Below are 21,031 nucleotides of genomic sequence, written 5' to 3'. Positions count from 1 at the left end.
GTTGTAGCCTCACCCAAATTCAGTGGGAAATGCCTGTTTGCATATACCCTAGCTATACCCCTGATAATTTTGTGTACCTCTATCAAATCTCCCCTCAATCTTCTACGTTCTAGGGAATAAGTCCTAACCTATTCAACCTTTCCCGAAAACTGAGGTTCTCAAGACCTGGCAACGTCCTTATAAATGTTTTCTGTACCCTTTCAATCTTATTTACATCTTTCTTGTAAGTAGGTCACCAAAACTACACGTGTTACTCCAAATTAAGTCTCACCAATGTCTTATACAACTTCAAGAGGGCGTTTCCTGGATGGCGATGGTCCTTAATGATAGATGACACCTTCCTGAAGCATTGCCTTTTGAAGATGTCCTCGACGGTGGGGTGACTCGTGCCTGTGATGGAGCTGGCTGAGTCTACAGCCCTCGCCTGCCTCTTGTGATCCTGTGCACTGGCACCTCGACACAAAGGTTCAGAGGTTCATTTCATTATCGAAGTATGTATAAGACCATAAGACATAGGAGCAGAATTTGGCCATTCAACCCATTGAGTCCACTTTGCCATTTTATCGTGGCTGGTCCCAGATCCCATTCAACCCCATACACCTGTCCTCTCACCATATCCCTTGATGCCCCGACCAATCAGGAATCTATCAACATCCGCTTTAAGTATACCCATGGACCTGGCCTCCACTGCAGTCTGTGGCAGAACATTCCACAGATTAACCACTCTTTAGCTAAAAAATTCCTACTTACTTCTGTTCAAATGTATGCAGAATACAACTCTGAGATTTGTCTTCTCCAGATAGCCAGAAAACTATAGAAGTAGTTGAAAGAAAGGCATCAACCTCCCCCACTGCACAAAAAGATAAAGAAACAGAAACTCACAAGCCCCAAACTCCCCCCCAACCCCTCCCTCACACAAAAACTAACAAATCACCCAAACCCCCTGCCCGCCAATCGGTAAGAAGAAAGAATGGGCAAGAACATGACAAAACATAGAACTGAAAAAGGCCAATATGAACGAGAGTCCAATCCATAAATCTCAGAATTTCAATAACATCTTTGAGAGCACCAGGACCCAGTGGCCTCTCCGAGGGAAGTGACTCAGACCAGTGACCCCACTGAGAGAAGCAACTCGAACCAGCCACCCCTCCAAGGTCAGCAACGTGACCCAGCGACCTCTCTGAGGGCAGCGACACAAACCAGCAGCCCCTCCAAGGGCAGCGACCCACACCAGCGGCCCCTCTGAGGGGAGCAACACAAACCAGGCTGTGTTGCAAACAGGCAGAATGCTCCCTATGGTTTATCTGTAGAAATTGATGTACTTAAATGAAAACCTATTATAATTTAGACCGTAAGACCAGAAAACATAGGAGCAGAATTGGGCCATTTGGCCCATCAGGTCTCCCCCCCCCCCCATTTCACCATGGCTGATCCATTTCCCCCTTAACCCCATTCTCCTGCCTTCTGTCCTAGACTCTCCCACCAAAGGAAACATCCTCCTCCCACCCATGCTGTCTAGGGAGCAGAGGTGATGAGAATGCACCAGACTCACAAAATTCCATTTAACTAAGTAAATATCAGTTCAGTTTTTGTCAGCTAAAGTGCAAACTTTGTGACAACCCTTCACATTCCTCTTCATTTAGTTTTTGTTTCACATGAGCTGTTCCAAGTGTTTCTGCTGCTGAGGATCAGAATACTTCCATAACTTCGTGGCGGCACGATAGCGTAACGGTTTGCAAAGCGCTATTACAGCACCAGCAACTGGGTTCAATTCCGCTGCTATGAGTTTGTACGTTCTCCCCGTGACCACTTGGGTTTCCTCCAGGTGCTCCGGTTTCCTCCTGCTTTCCAAAGACATACGGGTTAGTAAGTTAATTGGTCACGTGGGTGCAATTGGGCAGGGTGGGCTCGTTGGGTTGGAAGGGCCTGGTACCTTGCTGTATATCTAAATAATTTTTTTAAAATAATTAGGCGCATCCCACATTTCAGAGCACCTTCATCAGAGCTTTTGCTGGGAATATACAATAGAAAATAAGATGTTGCTCAGTAGCAGTTAGTGTAACAGTTTACAGCGCCTGCGACCCACCTCATATCCTGCCGCTGTCTGTGAGGAGACTGTACCTTCTCCCCATCTCCGCTTGGGTTTCCCCCAGCTGCTCCAGCCCCCTCCCACTTTCCAAAGGAGTATGGGTTAGGCTCAGTAAGTTTTCGGCATGCTTTGCTGGAGTCAGAAGCATGGCAACACCTGCAGGCTGCCCCCAGCATTTCCGCAGACTGTGCTGGTCATTGTGAAAGATTTGTGAAATCTGTGCTGGATTTGTGAAAGGAAAATCATGTCTGATGAATCTCATAGAATTTTTTGAGGATGTAATTAGTAGTGTGGATAGGGGAGAACCAGTGGATGTGGTATATTTCGATTTTCAAAAGGCTTTTGGCAAGGTCCCACACAGGAGATTAGTGTGCAAACTTAAAGCACACGGTATTGGGGGTAAGGTATTGGTGTGGGTGGAGAATTGGTTGGCAGACAGGAAGCAAAGAGTGGGAATAAATGGGACCTTTTCAGAATGGCAGGCAGTGACTAGTGGGGTACCGCAAGGCTCAATGCTGGGACCCCAGTTGTTTACAATATATATTAATGACTTGGATGAGGGAATTAAATGCAGCATCTCCAAGTTTGCGGATGACACAAAGCTGGGCGGCAGTGTTAGCTGTGAGGAGGATGCTAAGAGGATGCAGGGGGACTTGGATAAGTTAGGTGAGTGGGCAAATTCATGGCAGATGCAATTTAATGTGGATAAATGTGAGGTTATCCACTTTGGTGGCAAGAACAGGAAAACAGATTAGTATCTGAATGGTGGCCGATTAGGAAAAGGGGAGGTGCAACGAGACCTGGGTGTCATTGTACACCAGTCATTGAAAGTGGGCATGCAGGTACAGCTGGTGGTGAAAAAGGCGAATCGTACGCTGGCATTCATAGCAAGAGGATTCAAGTACAGGAGCAGGGAGGTACTACTGCGGTTGTACAAGGCCTTGGTGAGACCACACCTGGAGTATTGTGTGCAGTTTTGGTCTCCTAATCTGAGGAAAGACATCCTTGTCATAGAGGGAGTACAAAGAAGGTTCACCAGATTGATTCCTGGGATGGCAGGACTTTCATATGATAAAAGACTGGATCGGCTAGGCTTATACTCTGGAATTTAGAAGATTGAGGGGGGATCTTATTGAACTGTATAAAATTCTAAAGGGATCGGACAGGCTAGATGTAGGAAGATTATTCCCAATGTTGGGGAAGTCCAGAACGTGGGGTCACAGTTTGAGGATAAAGGGGAAGCCTTTTAGGACCGAGATGAGGAAAAACTTCTTCATACAGAGAGTGGTGAATCTGTGGAATTCTCTGCCACAGGAAACAGTTGAGGCCAGTTCATTGGCTATATTTAAGAGGGAGTTAGATATGGCCCTTGTGGCTAAAGGGATCAGGGGGTATAGAGAGAAGGCAGGTACAGGGTTCTGAGTTGGATGATCAGCCATGATCATACTGAATGGTGGTGCAGGCTCGAAGGGCCGAATGGCCAACTCCACCTATTTTCTATGTTTCTATGTTGATGCAAATCATAGATGTCAGAATCGGCTTTAATATCACCGGCATATGTTGTGAAATTTGTTGACTTTGTGGTGGCAGTACAACGCAATACATGATCATAGAGAAAAAACTGAGAGTTGCAATAAGTATATATATAATAGTTAAATTAAATAAGTAGTGCAAAAATAGAAATAAAAAAGTCATGAGGAGGTGTTCATGGGTTCAATATCCATTCAGAAATCAGGTGGCAGAGGGGAAGAAGCTGTTTCTGAATCATTGAGTGTGTGTCTACAGGCTTCTGTCCCTCCTCTTGATGCTAGCAATGAGAACAAGGCATGATCTGGGTGACTTGGGTCCTTAATAATGGACGCCGCCTTTTTGAGGCATCATTCCTTTCAGATGTCCTGGATACTACGGAGGCTAGTGCCCATGATGACTAAGTTTACAACTCTTTGCGGTTTATTCCGATCCTGTGCAGCAGCCCACCGCCCATACCAGAAGCTGTACTTTTTCATCAGACTCCTGGTTTATGAGTTGGAAAGCTCTTCTGTCTTGTCAATCTGTGTTCTTTGTCTTTGTGAGGGCCTGGTGTGGTGTCTTCCGTGTTTTTTCCTCATTTCACAATGCCGAGATGCATTAGAATCCACAACTTGAGTTATCTGCCGAGTGGTACATGGATTTAACCTTTATAGGAGGCCACCTAGTTCCATATAGATACTAAATGTGTCAACAACAGAGATGAGCTCAAAAACTCATTCAATAGAATATATTGTACTTTGATTTAACCTTATAAAACTCCACAAATAATATTGTTCAAGTCATGATGTCTCTCCATTATCAAACTTTCACTCAATACATAATTGATTGTAGATTCAAGAGATTCTGCAGATGCTGGAAATCCAGAGCAACACACACAAAATGCTGGAGGAACTGAGCAGATCAAGAAGCATCTATGAAGGGGAATAAACAGTTGGTATTTCAGGCCAAGACCCTTCATCAGTCAATACCAACCAACAAAATAATAAATAATAATAAGAAGAAAATAATATAAATAACCAATAATTGTCCAGTTCTATACGCTTGTAAAAATGAATCGAAAGTTGCACAAAAAATTCTCAGTAGTGGGTGACAGGGTAGTGTAGTGGTTAGCACAACGCTTTACAGTACAGGTGACCTGGGTTCAATTCCCATCACTGCCTGTAAGGAGTTTGTATGTTCTCCCCATGACTGTGTGGGTTTCCTCCGGGTGCTCCGGTTTCCTCCCACAGTCTAAAGATATGCCGGTAGGTATGTTAATAGATGGCTGTAATTTGTCCCTTGATTAGGTGACGATTATATCAGGAGATTGCTGGGCGGAGCAGCTCAAAGGGCCAGAAGGGCTGATTCCACATTGTGTCTCAATAAATAAACAATAAATAACATTCTAAAATCTGAAATACTTATAATCAAACCTGGTTCAGTGCATTTGCTGAGTCTCAGGGGTCCCCTAGAGAGATGATTAAGAGCTTCCAAAAGGCTTTAGCCTGATATAAAAATGAGCTGAGCCTTTCAGAACACCAAATTCACTGACTGCTTCCAAAATACACTCATATTTTCCTCTCTGTATAAAGAGTTGTCTGTAAATTTTTAATGTAAAATAATATTAAGCAGAACAAAATTGAAGAGCTTTCCTCTGTGTGTTGAGCTTTTAATAATAATACCGGAATTGTGTTTCATTTCCACTTTTACTCTGAGTCTGTAGAGGTGGATGATAACGATGACAAATATTGAATAGTTTCAATAATTATAAAACGATGCTTCTGTGAGAATGCGGAAATCTGTTGTAAATAATTAACAAGGATTTAAGGCATTTAAGCTTTTCAACAAAGGTGCATAATTGATGTTGCTGCAATTGGATTATGCCCTGCAAGTCAAGGTCTTTCATCAACTATAAACCTTGCTCGGCCTTGGGCCACCAAAGCGGTGCCATAATTCACAGTCAAAGTGGTCTTCAGATTTTGACAGATCAGGTTACTGGAGTCTCTGAGCCTATGAGTTCCTTCTCATGTCAAAGTTGCGCGGTCTAACATGCGACCATCTTTGACAGGGAAACAGAGCTGAAGCTGCTGGCTTTTATACAAGGGTAAATGAGTAGGCATTTCATTTTACACAATAATGTAATGAAAAGAAAAAGAAAGAACAGACATGTGAAATAAATCAGCCCTGATCAGATGTTGGAGAAGGCTCGGTGGCAGTCTCATTATAGCGAGGAGGTGGAAGCTTTAGAGAAGGTACAGAGATTCGCCAGAACGTTGGCTGGATTAGAGACTATGTTTTATGAGGATAGGTTGAGCGAGCTAGGGCTTTTCTCTTTGGAGAGAAGGAAGATGAGAGGAGACTGAATAGAGGTGTACAATATAATGAGAGGCATGGATCGAGTGGATAACCAGAGACTTTCTCCCAGGGTGGAAATGGATAATACGAGGGGGCGTTACTTTAAAGTTCAGGGAAAAGTATGGGATGGGGTTGTCAGAGGTGGGTTTTTCCCCCACAGAGAGTGGTGGGTGCATGGAACACACTGCCAGAAGTGGTGGTAGGGGCAGCTACATTCGGGACTTTAAGAGACTCTTAGACAGACACATTTATGATGATTATGATTATGAAGACACGTAGTCCTCTTTTATTGTCATTTAGTAATGCATGCATTGAGAACTGATAAAATATTTCCTCCGGTGTGATATCACAAAACACAGGACAAACCAAGACTGAAAAAACTGACAAAACCACATAATTATAAGATATAGTTACAAACAGTGTAACAATACCATAACTTGATGAAGAAGTCCGTGAGCACAGTAAAGTTCAAAGTCTCTCAAATGTCCCACATCTCACGCAGACGGGAGAAGGAAGAAAAACTCTCCCTGCCATGTCGACCACAATCCGACTCTGAGTCATCCGAAAACTTTGAGCTCTGATCCGCTCTCCAACACCGAGTACTGAGCGCCATCTCTGTCCGAATGATTCGACCTCCTTCTCGGTCGCCAAAAGCAGGCAAGGCCGGGGATTTTGAGGCCTACCCTCCGAAAGATTCCCAACCGTGCAGTAACGACAGCAGCGAACGAGCGTTTCAGAAATTTCTCCAGATGTTCCTCTGTGCTCTCACATCCATTCTCCATCAAATCAGAATTGTCCACGGCCCCTATTTAACAGATATGACATCATTTATGACAGAAAAATTGAAAGGTTTGTGGAAGGGAGGGAGTAGATTGATCTTGGAGTAGGTAAAAGTGTTGGCACAACATTGTGGGCCAGAGAGCCTGTACTCACTGGAATTCAGAAGAATGAGGGGTAACCTCATTGAAACCTATCGGATGTTGAAAGGCCTTGGTAGAGTGGATGTGGAGAGGATGTTCCCTATGGTGGGGAAGTCCAAGACCAGGGGACACAGCCTCAGAATAGAGGGGTGTCCAGTTAGAATGTAGATAAGGAGGAATTTCTTTAGCCAGAGGGTGGTGAATTTGTGGAATTTGTTTCCATTGGCAGCTGTGGAGCCCAAGTCATTGGCTATTTTTAGGTAGAGGTTGATAGATTCTTGATTAGTCAAGGCATGAAGGGATACGGTGAGAAGGCAGGAGATTAGGGCTGAGAGGGAAATGGATCAGACGTGATGAAATGGAGGAGCAGACTCGATGTACCAAATGGCCAAATGACCTAATTCTGCTCCAATATTTTATGGTCTTATGTTCTATATTCAATGTTCCTTCCCATAATAAACGCTGTACTGAGGCCACAGTAACACTTAGATGCATAATTCGGAAGATTTGTAGTTCAGATGGCTGATGATTGGGTTGATTTGTTCTCCAAACTTGGCAACTTACTTTGTGCATTGTGGTCCGGCCTTTTGCCCTCGTCGCTCATAAGTAGGCTAAATTCCTGAGCAAGGATTTTGTCATACAGCGACAAAATTTCCTCCCCGCAGTTTCAGAAATAATGCCCAGTCAGCTGATTGAAAGGTATTTAAAGGCCAGGCATTCGGAGGACACACCACAATCAACAGCGCACTGATGGTGTCTCCTCGTATGGTGTCAGAATGTTTGCAAGTAAATTGCCAAGATGGGAGAGCAACTCAGCCCAACCACAAAGATGCATTTACAACTAGCTAGAAAGTGATGATTCTGCTCTTTATTTTCTTAGCTGGCAACTCAAGCAGCAGCCATGGGATCCATAGCCAGCTCTCAGGCCTTCAGCAACGCCCTGTCCAACCTGCAAGGGATGGCCTCCCAACTCGTCACTAACGCACAAGGCCAGGTGAGTCTTAACATTGTGTCAAGCAATTTCACGTGTTCTGTTGATGCCGTAAGTTCAACATTGTCTCATACCAGAACAAAAGGGGACAACAAACAAATTCAAAGTCAAGATCAAAGTAAATTTATCATCAAAAAATATGTATATGTTACCACTTACTATCCTGAGAGTCATTTTCAAAGTCAAAGTAAATTTATTATCAAAATGCCTCGAGATATTTTAACATACAGTATATGAAGTACATATTTGAAACATTGATGACGTACTACGTTGAGATTAATTTTTTTTGCAGGTATTTACAGGAAAATGAAGAAATATCAGAGAATTTATGAAAAACTATACATAAACTAGGGTGGTGGGCTGGAGATACGTCTCTACCAAAGGAGGTATAAGGTGCTCCTTCCCTCTGCTAGCCTGCAAGTCACCCTTGGATGGTGTATGAGCAGCTGGTGCCTATCACAATTCCTGGTTATGCGACCACTGACACCAGGCAAACAATCTCTGAAGAGTATTGATAATGGCTGGGGTCACCCATCTTGTAAAGACACTGCCCAGAAGAAGGCGATGGCAAACCACTTCTGTAGAAAAATTTGCCCAGAACAATCATGGTCATGGTAAGACCATGATCGCCCACGTTATACGACACAACGCATAACGATGATGATAATTGAGATATGCTGTATGTGACATACTACCTTGAGATTCGTTTTCTTGCAGGCATTTACAGAAAAATAAAGAAATTCAACAGAATTTATGAGAAACTATCCTGAAACAAAAACTGACAAACAACCAAGGTGCAAAAGAAGATAAATTGTGCGAATGAAATATTAATATTACTGTACTGAGAATGTTTGTTATAAACTCATAAGTTGTAGGGACTATGAAAGTGAGTCTGTAGGTTGTGGAATCAGTTTAGTGTTGAGGTGAGTGAAGCTATCCAGGCTGGTTCAGGAGCCTGATGGTTGAGGGGTAATAACTGTTCCTGAACCCGGTTTTGTGGGTCTTGAGGCTCCTGTACCTCCTGCCTGAGGGCATGGCCTGGATGGTGAGGATTCACGATGATGGCTGCTGCTTTGCTCCATGTAAATGTAGTCAGTGGTGGGAGGGGATTCTCTGTGATGGACTGGTTTTTGTAGCCTTTTCTGCTCCTGGGATCACCTCAGCATTCTGGTTTACTGAAATGATTGTTAGATGTCAACGTTGTGATAACTGAAATGGAGGATATGGTGATCCAGGCATAGGCACAGATTTGTTATTGCAAGAATGGTCCATTTTGAAAGTACTCATTCACTCATGCTAGCACCAGCGACCTGCGTTTAATTCCCACCGCTGTCTGTAAGGAGTTTGTGAATTCTCCCTGTCAACCACGTGGGTTTCTTCCCACATTCCAAAGAATCACGGGTTGGTAGGTTAACTTGTCACTTGGATATAATTGGACGGTGTGGGCTCACTGGGCCAGAAGGACCTGTTACCATGGTGAATCTCCAAATTAAAAAAATTAAAACACACACACATACACAGACACACACATACACACACACACACACACACACACACACATATACCCACACATATACATATATTACTAGACAGACGTCGATCCAGGGGGTCATGGGTTTGCGCCTCTAATGGACTGTGCCCTCTCCAAGGCACAAGCCTAGGCCAGAAGATTTGAAGAACCGGCTGTTGCCCATACAGCAGGTTCCCCCTCTCCACGACACCAAGGGAAGGGCAAGCGCCAATACAGCTTGGCACCAGTGTCGTCGCAGAGGTTGCCAGGATGAAGTTATAAACAACATCAAACTGCCTTGGGGACCCGGCTCCAGATTTGTTCCTTGTATGGCTGCAAGGCAGCGGAAGTTTAGAATCAGAGTTTTCCTTCTCCTGGGCGGGCTGCCGTCCGAGGCTGACGAGCCCCACCTGCCCGAAGCAACTGGTTTTGAGGCGCCAGTGGTCCGCCTTTGCCCCCCCTCTTATCAGTGGAAACAGTTCCACCAGGCCTAGTAGCTAAGCCAAGCGTGAAGGCCGAGAGTTGGACTTGGTCAGAGGCTGTTAGAGACGCACCCCATTTGGAGCACTTTATAGGTAGTGGGAGCTATTCCCCACTACCTCCCGGCTATGACAATCTTAGGAACCATACATATACACACTCACACATACACACATACACACACACTCACATACACACTCACACATACACACACACACACACACACACACACACACACACACATACACACTCACACATACACACACACACACTCACACATACACACACACATACATACACACTCACACATACACACACACATACACACACACACATACACACTCACACATACACACATACACACACACACACACTCACACATACACACACACATACACACACACACATACACACTCACACATACACACACACACACACACATGCACACACACACATACATACATACACACTCACACACACACATACACACACACACATACACATACACACACACATACACACTCACACACATACACACACACACACTCACACACATACACACACATACACACTCACACAAACACACATACACACACACACACATACACACATACACACACTCACACATACACACATACACACACACTCACACATGTACACACTCACACAGACACACACACACACTCACACATGTACACACTCACACAGACACACACACTCACACATACACACATACACACACACACATGTACACACTCACACAGACACACACATACACGTACATATTTACACATACATACATACACACATGCAAACTCACACACACAAATATGCACACACACATTCACAAGCACAAACATACTCGCACAGACAGACGCCTGCATGCGCACGTACACACACACACACACATGCAAACGCACACAAACACACATATACACACACAGAGATTTGCAGATACAAATGTACGCACACATACACAAATATACACACACACGCACTGTACACACACAGACGCGCATGCACACGCATAAACAGAATATCTCAAGAGAAAGCTCATTTAAGCAAAGATATACAGTGAATTGCTGACCTTGTTATTTTTATTGTGCAGGTTCAGAATTGCTCCATCAGTACTCAGAGGGCTGAATGATGAGGCTTGTCACCGTGGACCCTGATCTGATGAATCATTCTATTTCAGGTGCACACAACAGACATTATAGAAAGATTGTCTCAACAACACACAGGTCTCACCAAATCTTGCAGCCTAACCTTTCATGCTTTATTAATTTTTGTTTGGAAATTCCTTCTGCATGTTCTGTTTAAAATGATTCAGCTTCAGAGCTGTGTCTCGGTGTAGAGGGAAATTGTTAAGGACAAAATATTTTGAAGATTTTATGATTATTTTCAGAAGATGACTAGAATCCCTCAATTTAAATCGGTGAGACCAGAAAAAAGCAGTGGTTAAACGCCAATAAATGATATTCTGAAACAGTGGTTATTTCCCACAGTGGCCTTTAATTCATTTTGGGCAGCACATGCAATCACATGCATGAGATAGTTATTTCACTCGGTACAACACTGTTCTCTGCTGCTGACAATATTATTGACTAGCTGATAAAAACACAACTTCTCATAATCCGTATTTTCATAATTGCTATTGTGAAGATGTTAATATCAGCAGACTCCAACCTGATAGCATGAACATCAATTTCTCTCATTTCTGGTAATTTTGCAGACCCTCCCCCTCACTTCACAATTCCCCATTCCCTTTTCCCTCTCTCACCTCATCTCCGTGCCTGCCCATCACCTCCCTCTGGTGCTCCTCCCCCTTTTCTTTCTTCCATGGCCTTCTGTCCTCTTCTATCAGGTTCCCCCTTCTCCAGCCCTGTACCTCTTTCACCAATCAACTTCCCAGCTCTTTACTTCGACCCTCCCCCTCTCCCTATTACACCTATCACCAACTATCTTGTGCATCTTCCTCCCCTCCCCCCACCTTCTTTTTCTGACTTCTCCTCTTCCTTTCCAGTCCTAATGAAAGGTCTTGGCCTGAAACGTAGACTGTACTCTTATTGTGTGCAGTTCTAGTCACCTAACTATAGGAAGGATATCAGTAAGATTGAAAGAGTGCAGAGAAGATTTACTAGGATGTTACTGGGTCTTCAGGAGTTGAGTTACAGGGAAAGATTGAACAGGTTAGGACTTTATTCCTTGGAGCTTAGAGGAATGAGGGGAGATTTGATAGAGGTTTACAAAATTATGAGGGGATAGCCAGAGTAAATGTGAGTAGGCTCATTCCACTTAGACTAGGAGAGATAAATATGAGAGGACATGGCTTTAGGGTGAAAGGGGAAAGGTTTAGGGGGAACATTAGGGGGAACTTCTTCACTCAGAGAGTGATGGGAGTGTGGAACGAGCTGCCATCTGACGTGGTAAATGCGGGCTCACTCTTAAATGTTAAGAATAAATTGGATAGGTACATGGATGGGAGAGGTCTGGAGGGTCATGGACTGGGTGCAGGTCAATGGGCCTAGCGGAATAAAGTTTTGGCACAGACTAGAAGGGCCGAATGGCCTGTTTTCTGTGCCATCGTGTTCTATGGTTCTATGCTGCCTGGCCTGCTGAGTTCCTCCAGCATTTTGTGTGTGTTGCTTAATATCAGCAGGACTAGGGTTTTCAGAAACGGAAACAGCTTTTCTCCAAGTACTTGACGAGAGAAGTCAGATATTGCACTGTAGTTCCAAGTGCTGGCAGATTTGACTCAAAAGGCCAAATGGTGTAATTCTCCTCTCTGTCTTACTCAGAATCAGGATTGTTATCATTGCCGTGTGTCATGAATTGTGTTGTTTTGCAGCAGCAGTATGGTGCAATACAAACAAGGAAATAAGTAATGCAAAAATAGAGCAAGTAGTGAGATCACGTTCGTGAAATCCGCTGACAGAGGGGAAGAAGCTGTTCCTAAAACGGTCAGTGTGTGTCTTCAGGATGCTGCACCTTCTCCCTGATGAGGGCAGGTCCTGGATGGTGAGGGTCTTTAGTGGTGGATGCCGACTTGCTGAGGCGTCACCTTTTGAAGATGTCTTCGATTCTGGGGAGGCTGGTGCCCATGATGGAGCTGGCTGAGTTTACAACTCTCTCCAGCTTTTTCCGATCCTGTGCAGTGGCCCCTCTGTACCGATGGTGATGCAACCAGTCAGAAAGCTCTCTGCAGTACCTCCGTACAAATTCACTGGAGTCTTTGGTGACGTACAAAATCTCCTCAAGCTCCTAATGAAATATAGCCACTGGAGAACCTTCTTTGTAATTGCATCCATAAGTTGGGCCTTTAGAGATAGTGACAGCCAGGAACTTGAGGGTGCCCATCCTTTCCACTGCTGACCCCCCATGTGTTCTCCTGACTTCCTGAGGACGGGTTGCCAGAACAGGGGCAAATCACATGGAGTTTTTGGCATGGGGACAGACGTCAGCACACCTAGTCTATGCCACCACATTGCTCCATGCACCCATTTCGTTCTCTCATCCTACCCTTTCCTTTTCCTTTCTCCTTCTTGTCCATATCTTGCACTTCCTTGAAAAGACTTTGGCCTTCTCTGTAACAAAACTATATGCACGCTTGGGGTGAAGTCACTTTTTCTATACCTTCATTGGATTATTACTGGATTTCACATTTATCATCCCTAGTTTTGGATGTTCAAGTAGAAACTCTTTCTCTTCCTTTACCCACTTCAAAGTTCAAAGAAGATGTATTAACGAAGTATGTACAGTCCAGTGCAAGGGTCTGAGGCACAATTTCAGACTCGGGTGTCTAAGACTTTTGCACTGCACTGTATCTGTCAATATGAAGCAGAGAGCGAGTTTGTAAATCTGGCGGGAGCAAAGGATGTTGGGATTTGTGAGGGTGGAGTGCCGTGGGAGGGGCGTGGGACAGATGGCAGAGGAGTGCCAGGAGCAGAAGGTGGCACGGGCACAGAGATACCAGCCCTGAGACACCAGGCAAGATCATTTGATTCCAAACAATTGGCGTATTGATCATTACAGAATGTCTCTCCAGTGCTTCCCGCTCCCTCCCCTCTCCCTTCCCCTTTTCCCAACCATGATTCCCCTCTCCCTGCCCCCTTCCCACTCTCAGTCCACAATAGAGACCCATATCAGAATCAGATTTATCATCACTCACATACGTCATGAAATTTGCTTTTTTTTGCAGCAGGAGCAGTACAGTGTAATACATAAAATTACTACAGTACTGTGCCAAATTCACAGGTACCCTAGCTACATAGCTACATGTGCCTAAGACCTTTACACAGTACTATATCACTGACACACAATATATAAAATAATATTGCCACAAATTAATTTTCTTTAAGATTAGATTATGAGGACACGCAGTCCTCTTTTATTGTCATTTAGTAATGCATGCATTAAGAAATGATACAATATTCCTCCGGTGTGATATCACAGAAACACAGGACAGACCAAGACTGAAAAACTAACAAAAACCACATAATTATAACATATAGTTTCAACAGTGCAACAATACCATAACTTGATGAAGAACAGTCCATGGCACAGTAAAAAAGTTCAAAGTCTCTCGGAAGTCCCACATCTCACGCAGACGGGAGAAGGAAGAAAACTCTCCCTGCCATGCCCGACCACAGTCCGACTCTGAGTCGTCCGAAAAACTTCGAGCTCCAATCAGCCCTTCGACACCGAGTACCGAGCGCCATCTCTGTTGAACACTTCGACCTCAGCCTCGGTTGCCAGCAGCAGGCAAAGCCGGGGATTTTGGGGCCTTCCCTCCGGAGATTCTCGATTGCACAGTAGCAGCGGCAGCGAACTGGGCATTCCAGAAATCTCTCCAGATGTTCCTCTGTGCCTTCTCACGTCTGTCTCCATCAAATCAGAATTGTGCACCGCATCCTACTTACAAATAAGATATCATTTCACTGGAGTGCTGAATAATAAAATATATTCTAGAGGATTGACATTTAGCATCAGGTGCATTTACAACACAAGTTAAAAAGTAAACTGTATAATGCTGCTGTGAGAGACCCGGGCGGTGGCAGGGAGCTCAGGAGTTTGGGGGGTATAGCTGTTTCCCACCTGAAGAGTCCTTGTCCTAATGCAGATTTCCTGATGGTGGGGGGTAAAGGAGATTGCTGGACAGATGAGAGGGATCACTGACAATTCTAAAAGGCCCTGCTCATGCAGTGTTCCTGGTAAATCTCTCTAAAGGGTGGAAGAGAATCAGAATCCGGTTTAATATCACCGGCATGTGTCGTGAAATTTGTCAACTTTCGGGCAGCAGTACAGTGCAATACATAATAATAGAGAAAAAAATTTGTGAATTACAAGTATATATATATTAAGTAGTTAAATATGTAGTGCAAAAATAGAAACAAAAAGTAGTGAGTTAGTCTTCATGGGTTCAATGTCCATTCAAAAATCTGATGGCAGAGGGGAAGAAGCTGTTCTTGAATCGTTGAGTGTGTGTCTTCAGGCTTCTGTACCTCCTCCCTGACGGTAGCAATGAGAAAAGAGCATGTCCTGGGTGATGGGGTGATGGGAGAGACCCTGGTAACCCCCTCAGCAATCCTCGTTATTTTTTGTAGGGTCTTGTGGCCAGATGCCTTGCAATTCGCGTTCCAGACGCTGCTGCAGATGGTCGGGGCACTCTCGATAGTGTTCCCGTAAAAGTTGTTTAGAGTGGCGGGGGTTGGGGGCCTAAAAACAAATGAGTAATGCAGCTGTTATGTGCAGCAGAGCAAAATAATCCAATTGTCAAACTGCTTTCGATTAAAGGAGTTTTACTACATTTGTAATCAATGGAAAAGGAATCATATAAAATGGATTACCAGTTCATAATGGGTGTTTCCATCGATGACCAAGGTACCCAGAGGCAAAATCATAGCCACATGAGTTAAATCAGCAATAAATGCATCTTGTTACAGGTCAGTCAATAAGTCAGTCATTTGTAACATAATTCATCAAATTTATTCACTGAGGCCCCCTCACTTTTAATTGTTTATAATACAATAAAACTATTTATTAAAATCAGTCTGATTATTGTACCAAGTTAGCATAAAAACTTATTAGAGTAGCGTAATGGTTAGTGTAACACTTTACTAACAAGAGATCAGGGTTCGATTCCCAGCACTGTCTATAAAGAGTTTATATGTTCTCTTTGTGATTGTGAGGGTTTCCTCCCACAGTCTGCAGGCGTACGGGTTAGCTCTAGTCAGTTGTCGGCATGCTATGTTGATGCCAGAAGCATAGTGACGCCTGTGGGCCGCCCAGCACAAATCCAAATGCACAAAGGAGAACAATCTATGCCTACAAACAAATTACTAAATCTGAGAACATCTGTTGGAGAGTCTTTGAAAGTGAGTCTGTAGGTTGTGGAATGCAAACAATGTAGTTATGAACGTTCTCACCCCAAAACTTCGACCGCTTATTCCCCTCCATAGATGCTGCCCAACCTGCTGAGTTCCTCCAGCATTTTATGTGTGTTTCAAGTTATATATGACAAATAAAGCTAATCTTCCTTCCTTTTTTTCTTTTTTAAAAGCCAGTCTAGAAATTATTCTGTTATTTAAGTTTGTTAGAATTGCTTGCTTACCCAAATCAACTAGAAACGCCTTAAAAGAATTCAGTTGTCCGTCTTGTCATCATGCTTTGGAACAAAGATTAAATCTGCAGTTTCAACAGGGCATTGAAAAAGAAACCTGGATCAGAAAGTACGGTCGTATGGAGAGATTCAAAGAGTAAATGTGTCACTTCTCATTGTAGAAGTAAGTGGCACAGCAGAGAACTCCAAATCCCTCTCTACTGCCCACCGAGAAGGTTCTTCTCCACACTCCTGGCACATTAGTGTGGCACACTTGGCATTCAACACAAGAAATGGACTTGCAGCATCTAACTGAGGACTGGGATGAGATTTAAAATCAGGTTTATTATCAGAGTTCAAACTAAATTTATTATCGGAGTACGTATACTGTATGTCACCATATACCACCTTGAGATTTATTTTTTGCGGGTGTTTACAGAAGAATACCTACTGTAAAAGAATTCCCTCCTCAACTCCATTCTAAAGGAACGTCCCTCTATTTCAAGGTTGTGCCCTCTGGTCTGAGACTCCCCCACTACAGGAAGCATTCTCTCCACGTCCACTCTATCTAGTCCTTTCAATATTTGACAGTTTCCTTTGAGATTCCCCCCTCATTCTTCATCACTCCTCATACATTAAGCCTTTCATTCCCAAAATCATTCTTGTGAACTTCCTCTGGACCTTCTCCAATGCCAGCACGTCTTTTCTTAGATAAGTAGCCAAAACTGCTCACAATGCTCCAATCCCTTTTAAAGCCTCAGCATCAATCCTTGCTTTTACATTCTAGTCTTGAATGAGGAGCCCAGTGGTTGAAGGGTGGTAACTGTTCCTGACCTTGGTGTGTGGGATCTAAGACTCCTGTACCTCTTTCCGGATGGCAGCAGCAGGAAGAGAATGTGACCTGGATGGTGGAGATTTTAGATGATGGATGCTGCTTGAAATGTAATGTGAATTTTGTTGTTTTGCGGCAGCAGTACACAGCAATACGTAAAATATAAGAGAATTTTACAGTAAGTGTATATGAAAAAATAATTAATGCAAAAACAGAGCAAAAATAGAAAGCATTCATGGACAATTCAGAAATCTGACATCAGAGGGGAAGAAGCTGGGTGTCTTCAGGGTCCTGTACCTCCTCCCTGATGGTAGTAATAAGAAGAGAACGCGTCCTAGGAGATAGCGGTCCTTAACGATGGATCCTGACCTTGACCCTTCATTTACTGGCCCTGACCTCTAACTCCTCTTAATCTCTGTCCTTAAACACTAAACTGACAACTAATTCCATGTGCTGCCCCCAAAACTTTCCCCACCGATCAGTAAACTATACCTGTGTAATGAGCTCTTCAGGCCTGTGTGGGGCACCAGAGAGAAATGGGCTCAGAAGATCTTAGAGCTCCGGAATTGGTTAATTGTTGTTTAACGAGAGTTGTTAATCCTTTAGAATTCCCTTGTGTTTTTCTCAAGCGACTCGCTCTTTGTAATGGGTCTCCTGGTGCTTTCTGTTCCAACCTGTTAAATTTGTTTTGATAAACTAAGGAATTCTGTGTTAATTGTATTATTTATGCAAACGCAAAATTAGTACTAATCACGTGGTCTTCGTTTTGAGAATGTTACTTCTCTCAGCAAAGCCACTAATGTTCTTTTGTAATTATTATGAATAGACTCTAATCACCGTCTTTACAGCGGAGTCCGTCTTTCCTCCGCACTTGGGTTCCGATGTTGACAGCACACATCCTGATAGTCTGAGCCGTGACCTCAATGGAGACCACAGCCCGACCTGATCCAATTCAGCAGGCAAACTTTTTGAGGTTTAGTTTCATGTGCATCTTTATTGTCCCATTACTTTGTTACATGGAGAGTACATGGGCATTCATGATCTAAGAATGTAAATGCTGATCAGAAAAAACTGATAACGATCAATTGAACAGCATCTCACATCAAAGTCACACATCACACATCAGCACCACTAGGAAGTCAACGTTTCGGGCCGAGACCCTTCGTCAGGACTAACTGAAGGAAGAGCTAGTAAGAGATTTGAAAGTGGGAGGAGAGGGGAAGATCCAAAATGATAGGAGAAGACAGGAGGGGGAGGGATGGAGCCAAGAGCTGGACAGGTGATTGGCAAAAGGGATATGAGAGGATCATGGGACAGGAGGCCCAGGGAGAAGGAAAAGGGGGAGGGGGAGAAAAGCCCAGAGGATGGGCAAGGGGTATAGTCAGAGGGACAGAGGGAGAAAAAGGAGAGAGAGAGAAAGAATGTGTGTATACAAATAAATAACGGATGGAGTACGAGGGGGAGGTGGGGCATTAGTGGAAGTTAGAGAAGTCAATGTTCATGTCATCAGGTTGGAGGCTACCCAGACGGAATATAAGGTGTTGTTCCTCCAAACTGAGTGTTGGCTTCATCTTTACAGTAGAGGAGGCATGCATGGTAGTGCGCCTTACCGCACCAGAGATTGAGGTTCAAATCCCCTCGAAGTTTGTACGATCTCCCCGTGACCATGTGGGTTTCCTCTAGATGCCCTGTCCTGCCTAAGGGTCTCGGCCTGAAACGTCAACTGTTTACTTTTTCCATAGATGCCGCCTGGCCTGCTGAGTTCCTCCAGCATTTTGTGTGTGTTCCTCCGGATGCTCCGGTTTCCTCCCACATTCCAAAGACATACATGTTAGGGTTAGTAAGTTGCAGGTTTGCTCTGTTGGCACCGGAGGCGGGCTGCCGTCAGCACAAACTCAGACTGTGTTGGTCATTGATGCAAATGACGCATTTCACTAACACAAAATACTCTGCTGCTGCTGGGGTCAAAGCAACACGCACAAAACGCTGGAGGAACTCAGCAGGTTGGGCAGCATCCGTGGAAAAGAACGGTCGACGTTTCGGGCCGAGACCCCACCTTCTTTATAGGGCTCCTGCCCCCTCCCTCTTCAGTCCTGACGAAGGGTCTCGGTCCGAAACGTTGACTGTTCATTTCCACGGAAGCTGCCCGACCTGCTGAGTTCCTCCAGCGTTTTGTGCGTGTTGCTTTGACGCATTTCGCTGTGTGTTTCAATGTTTTGATGTCTATGTGACAACTGAAGCTAATCTGAGGTGGAACAGTAGGAGGAGAGGAGGAGAGAGAGCAGCGCGCCGCGTGTGCGCAGCCCTCCGGTGAAAAATGATATCGTATCTGTTAAATAGGAGCCGTGGACAATTCTGATTTGATGGAGAATGGACGTGAAATCACAGAGGAACATCTGGAGAAATTTCTGAAACGCTCATTCGCTGCTGTTGTTACTGTGTGGTCGGGAATCTTTCAGAGGGTAGGCCTCAAAATCCCTGGCTTTCCCTGCTGTTGGTGACCGAGGTTGAGATCGAATCATTCGGACAGAGATGGCGCTCAGTACTCGGTGTCGGAGAGCTGATCAGAGCTCGAAGTTTTCGGATGACTCAGAGTCGGACTGTGGTCGGGCATGGCAGGGGGAGTTTTTCTTCCTTCTCCCGTCTGCGTGAGATGTGGGACATTTGAGAGACTTTGAACTTTTTACTGTGCTGATGGACTTCTTCATCAAGTTATGGTATTGTTGCACTGTTGTAACTATATGTTATAATTATGTGGTTTTGTCAGTTTTTTCAGTCTTGGTCTGTCCTGTGTTTTGTGATATCACACCGGAGGAAATATTGTATCATTTCTCAATACATGCATTACTAAATGACAATAAAAGAGGACTACGTGTCTTCATAATCTAATCTAAATCTAAACAGTAACGCAGTAGCTAGCGTAACACTACAGCAGTGCCAGCGATCACCGATTGGCTTTCGATTCCTGCCCATCAGGGCAAATGGGGCAGACAGGGTTGTCAATGTGACCCCCACGCTTACAGTGTTCATAGATTCTTTGGAGCAACACAGCATTGTGGTGGTTAGCCTAACACTATTACAGCACCAGCGGCCCGGGTTCAATTCCACCACTGTCTGAAAGGAGACATTCTTTCCGTGACCGTGTGGGTTCCTCCCACTTTCTAAAGACTTGCCGGTTAGGGTTAGTGAGTTATGGACAAGCTGTGTTGGTGCTGGAAGCATGGTGACAATTGTACACTGCCCAACACAATCCTCACTGATCCGGTTTGACACAACTGAAACATTTCAGTGTATACAGTACCGTGCAAAAATCTTAGGCACATGTAAAAAAAAATCTGTAAAGTGAGGATGCTTTCAGAAATAATGAAATGAGAAGTTTCTAAATACCAATAAAATCCCATAAAGAGCAGTAAACAGCAAAATACTAAATCAAATCAATATTTGGAGTGACCACCCTTTGCTTTTAAAACTACCTCAATTCTCTTAGGTACACACTGGTGTGCAGTTTTATCAGAAAATCAGCTGGTAGGTTGTTCCAAGCATCTTGCTACACTTCTTCTACTGACTTTGGCTGCCTGGCTTGCCTGTGTCTCTCCAGATAACCCCAGGCAGCCTCGATGATGATGAGATCAGGTCTCTGTTAAGGCCATCCCATCTGAAACCATATATTAAAAAATCTAAGGCTCCTCAGACTCTTACTGTATCTAGACTTACATGCAAGAAATAAGGCTTATCTTTATGTTTAAC

General features: G+C 44.1%; 1 protein-coding gene across 2 annotated transcripts in view; it reads left to right on the top strand.

Moving 5' to 3' along the window:
• pou6f2 (POU class 6 homeobox 2) overlaps positions 1-21,031 on the top strand; it is a 711,266-nt gene that overhangs the window by 608,578 nt on the left and 81,657 nt on the right. For both annotated transcript variants that reach the window (XM_063066795.1, XM_063066786.1), the window contains one exon: positions 7,754-7,867. In XM_063066795.1, coding sequence (XP_062922865.1) covers positions 7,754-7,867 — 114 coding nt within the window. The remainder of the gene's footprint in view (positions 1-7,753; positions 7,868-21,031) is intronic.

Source organism: Mobula hypostoma, chromosome 1, assembly GCF_963921235.1.
Source record: "Mobula hypostoma chromosome 1, sMobHyp1.1, whole genome shotgun sequence".
Lineage (NCBI taxonomy): Eukaryota > Metazoa > Chordata > Chondrichthyes > Myliobatiformes > Myliobatidae > Mobula > Mobula hypostoma.
The sequence above is the reverse complement of the archived record's forward strand: the minus strand, read 5'-3'. Positions and strand labels throughout refer to the sequence as shown.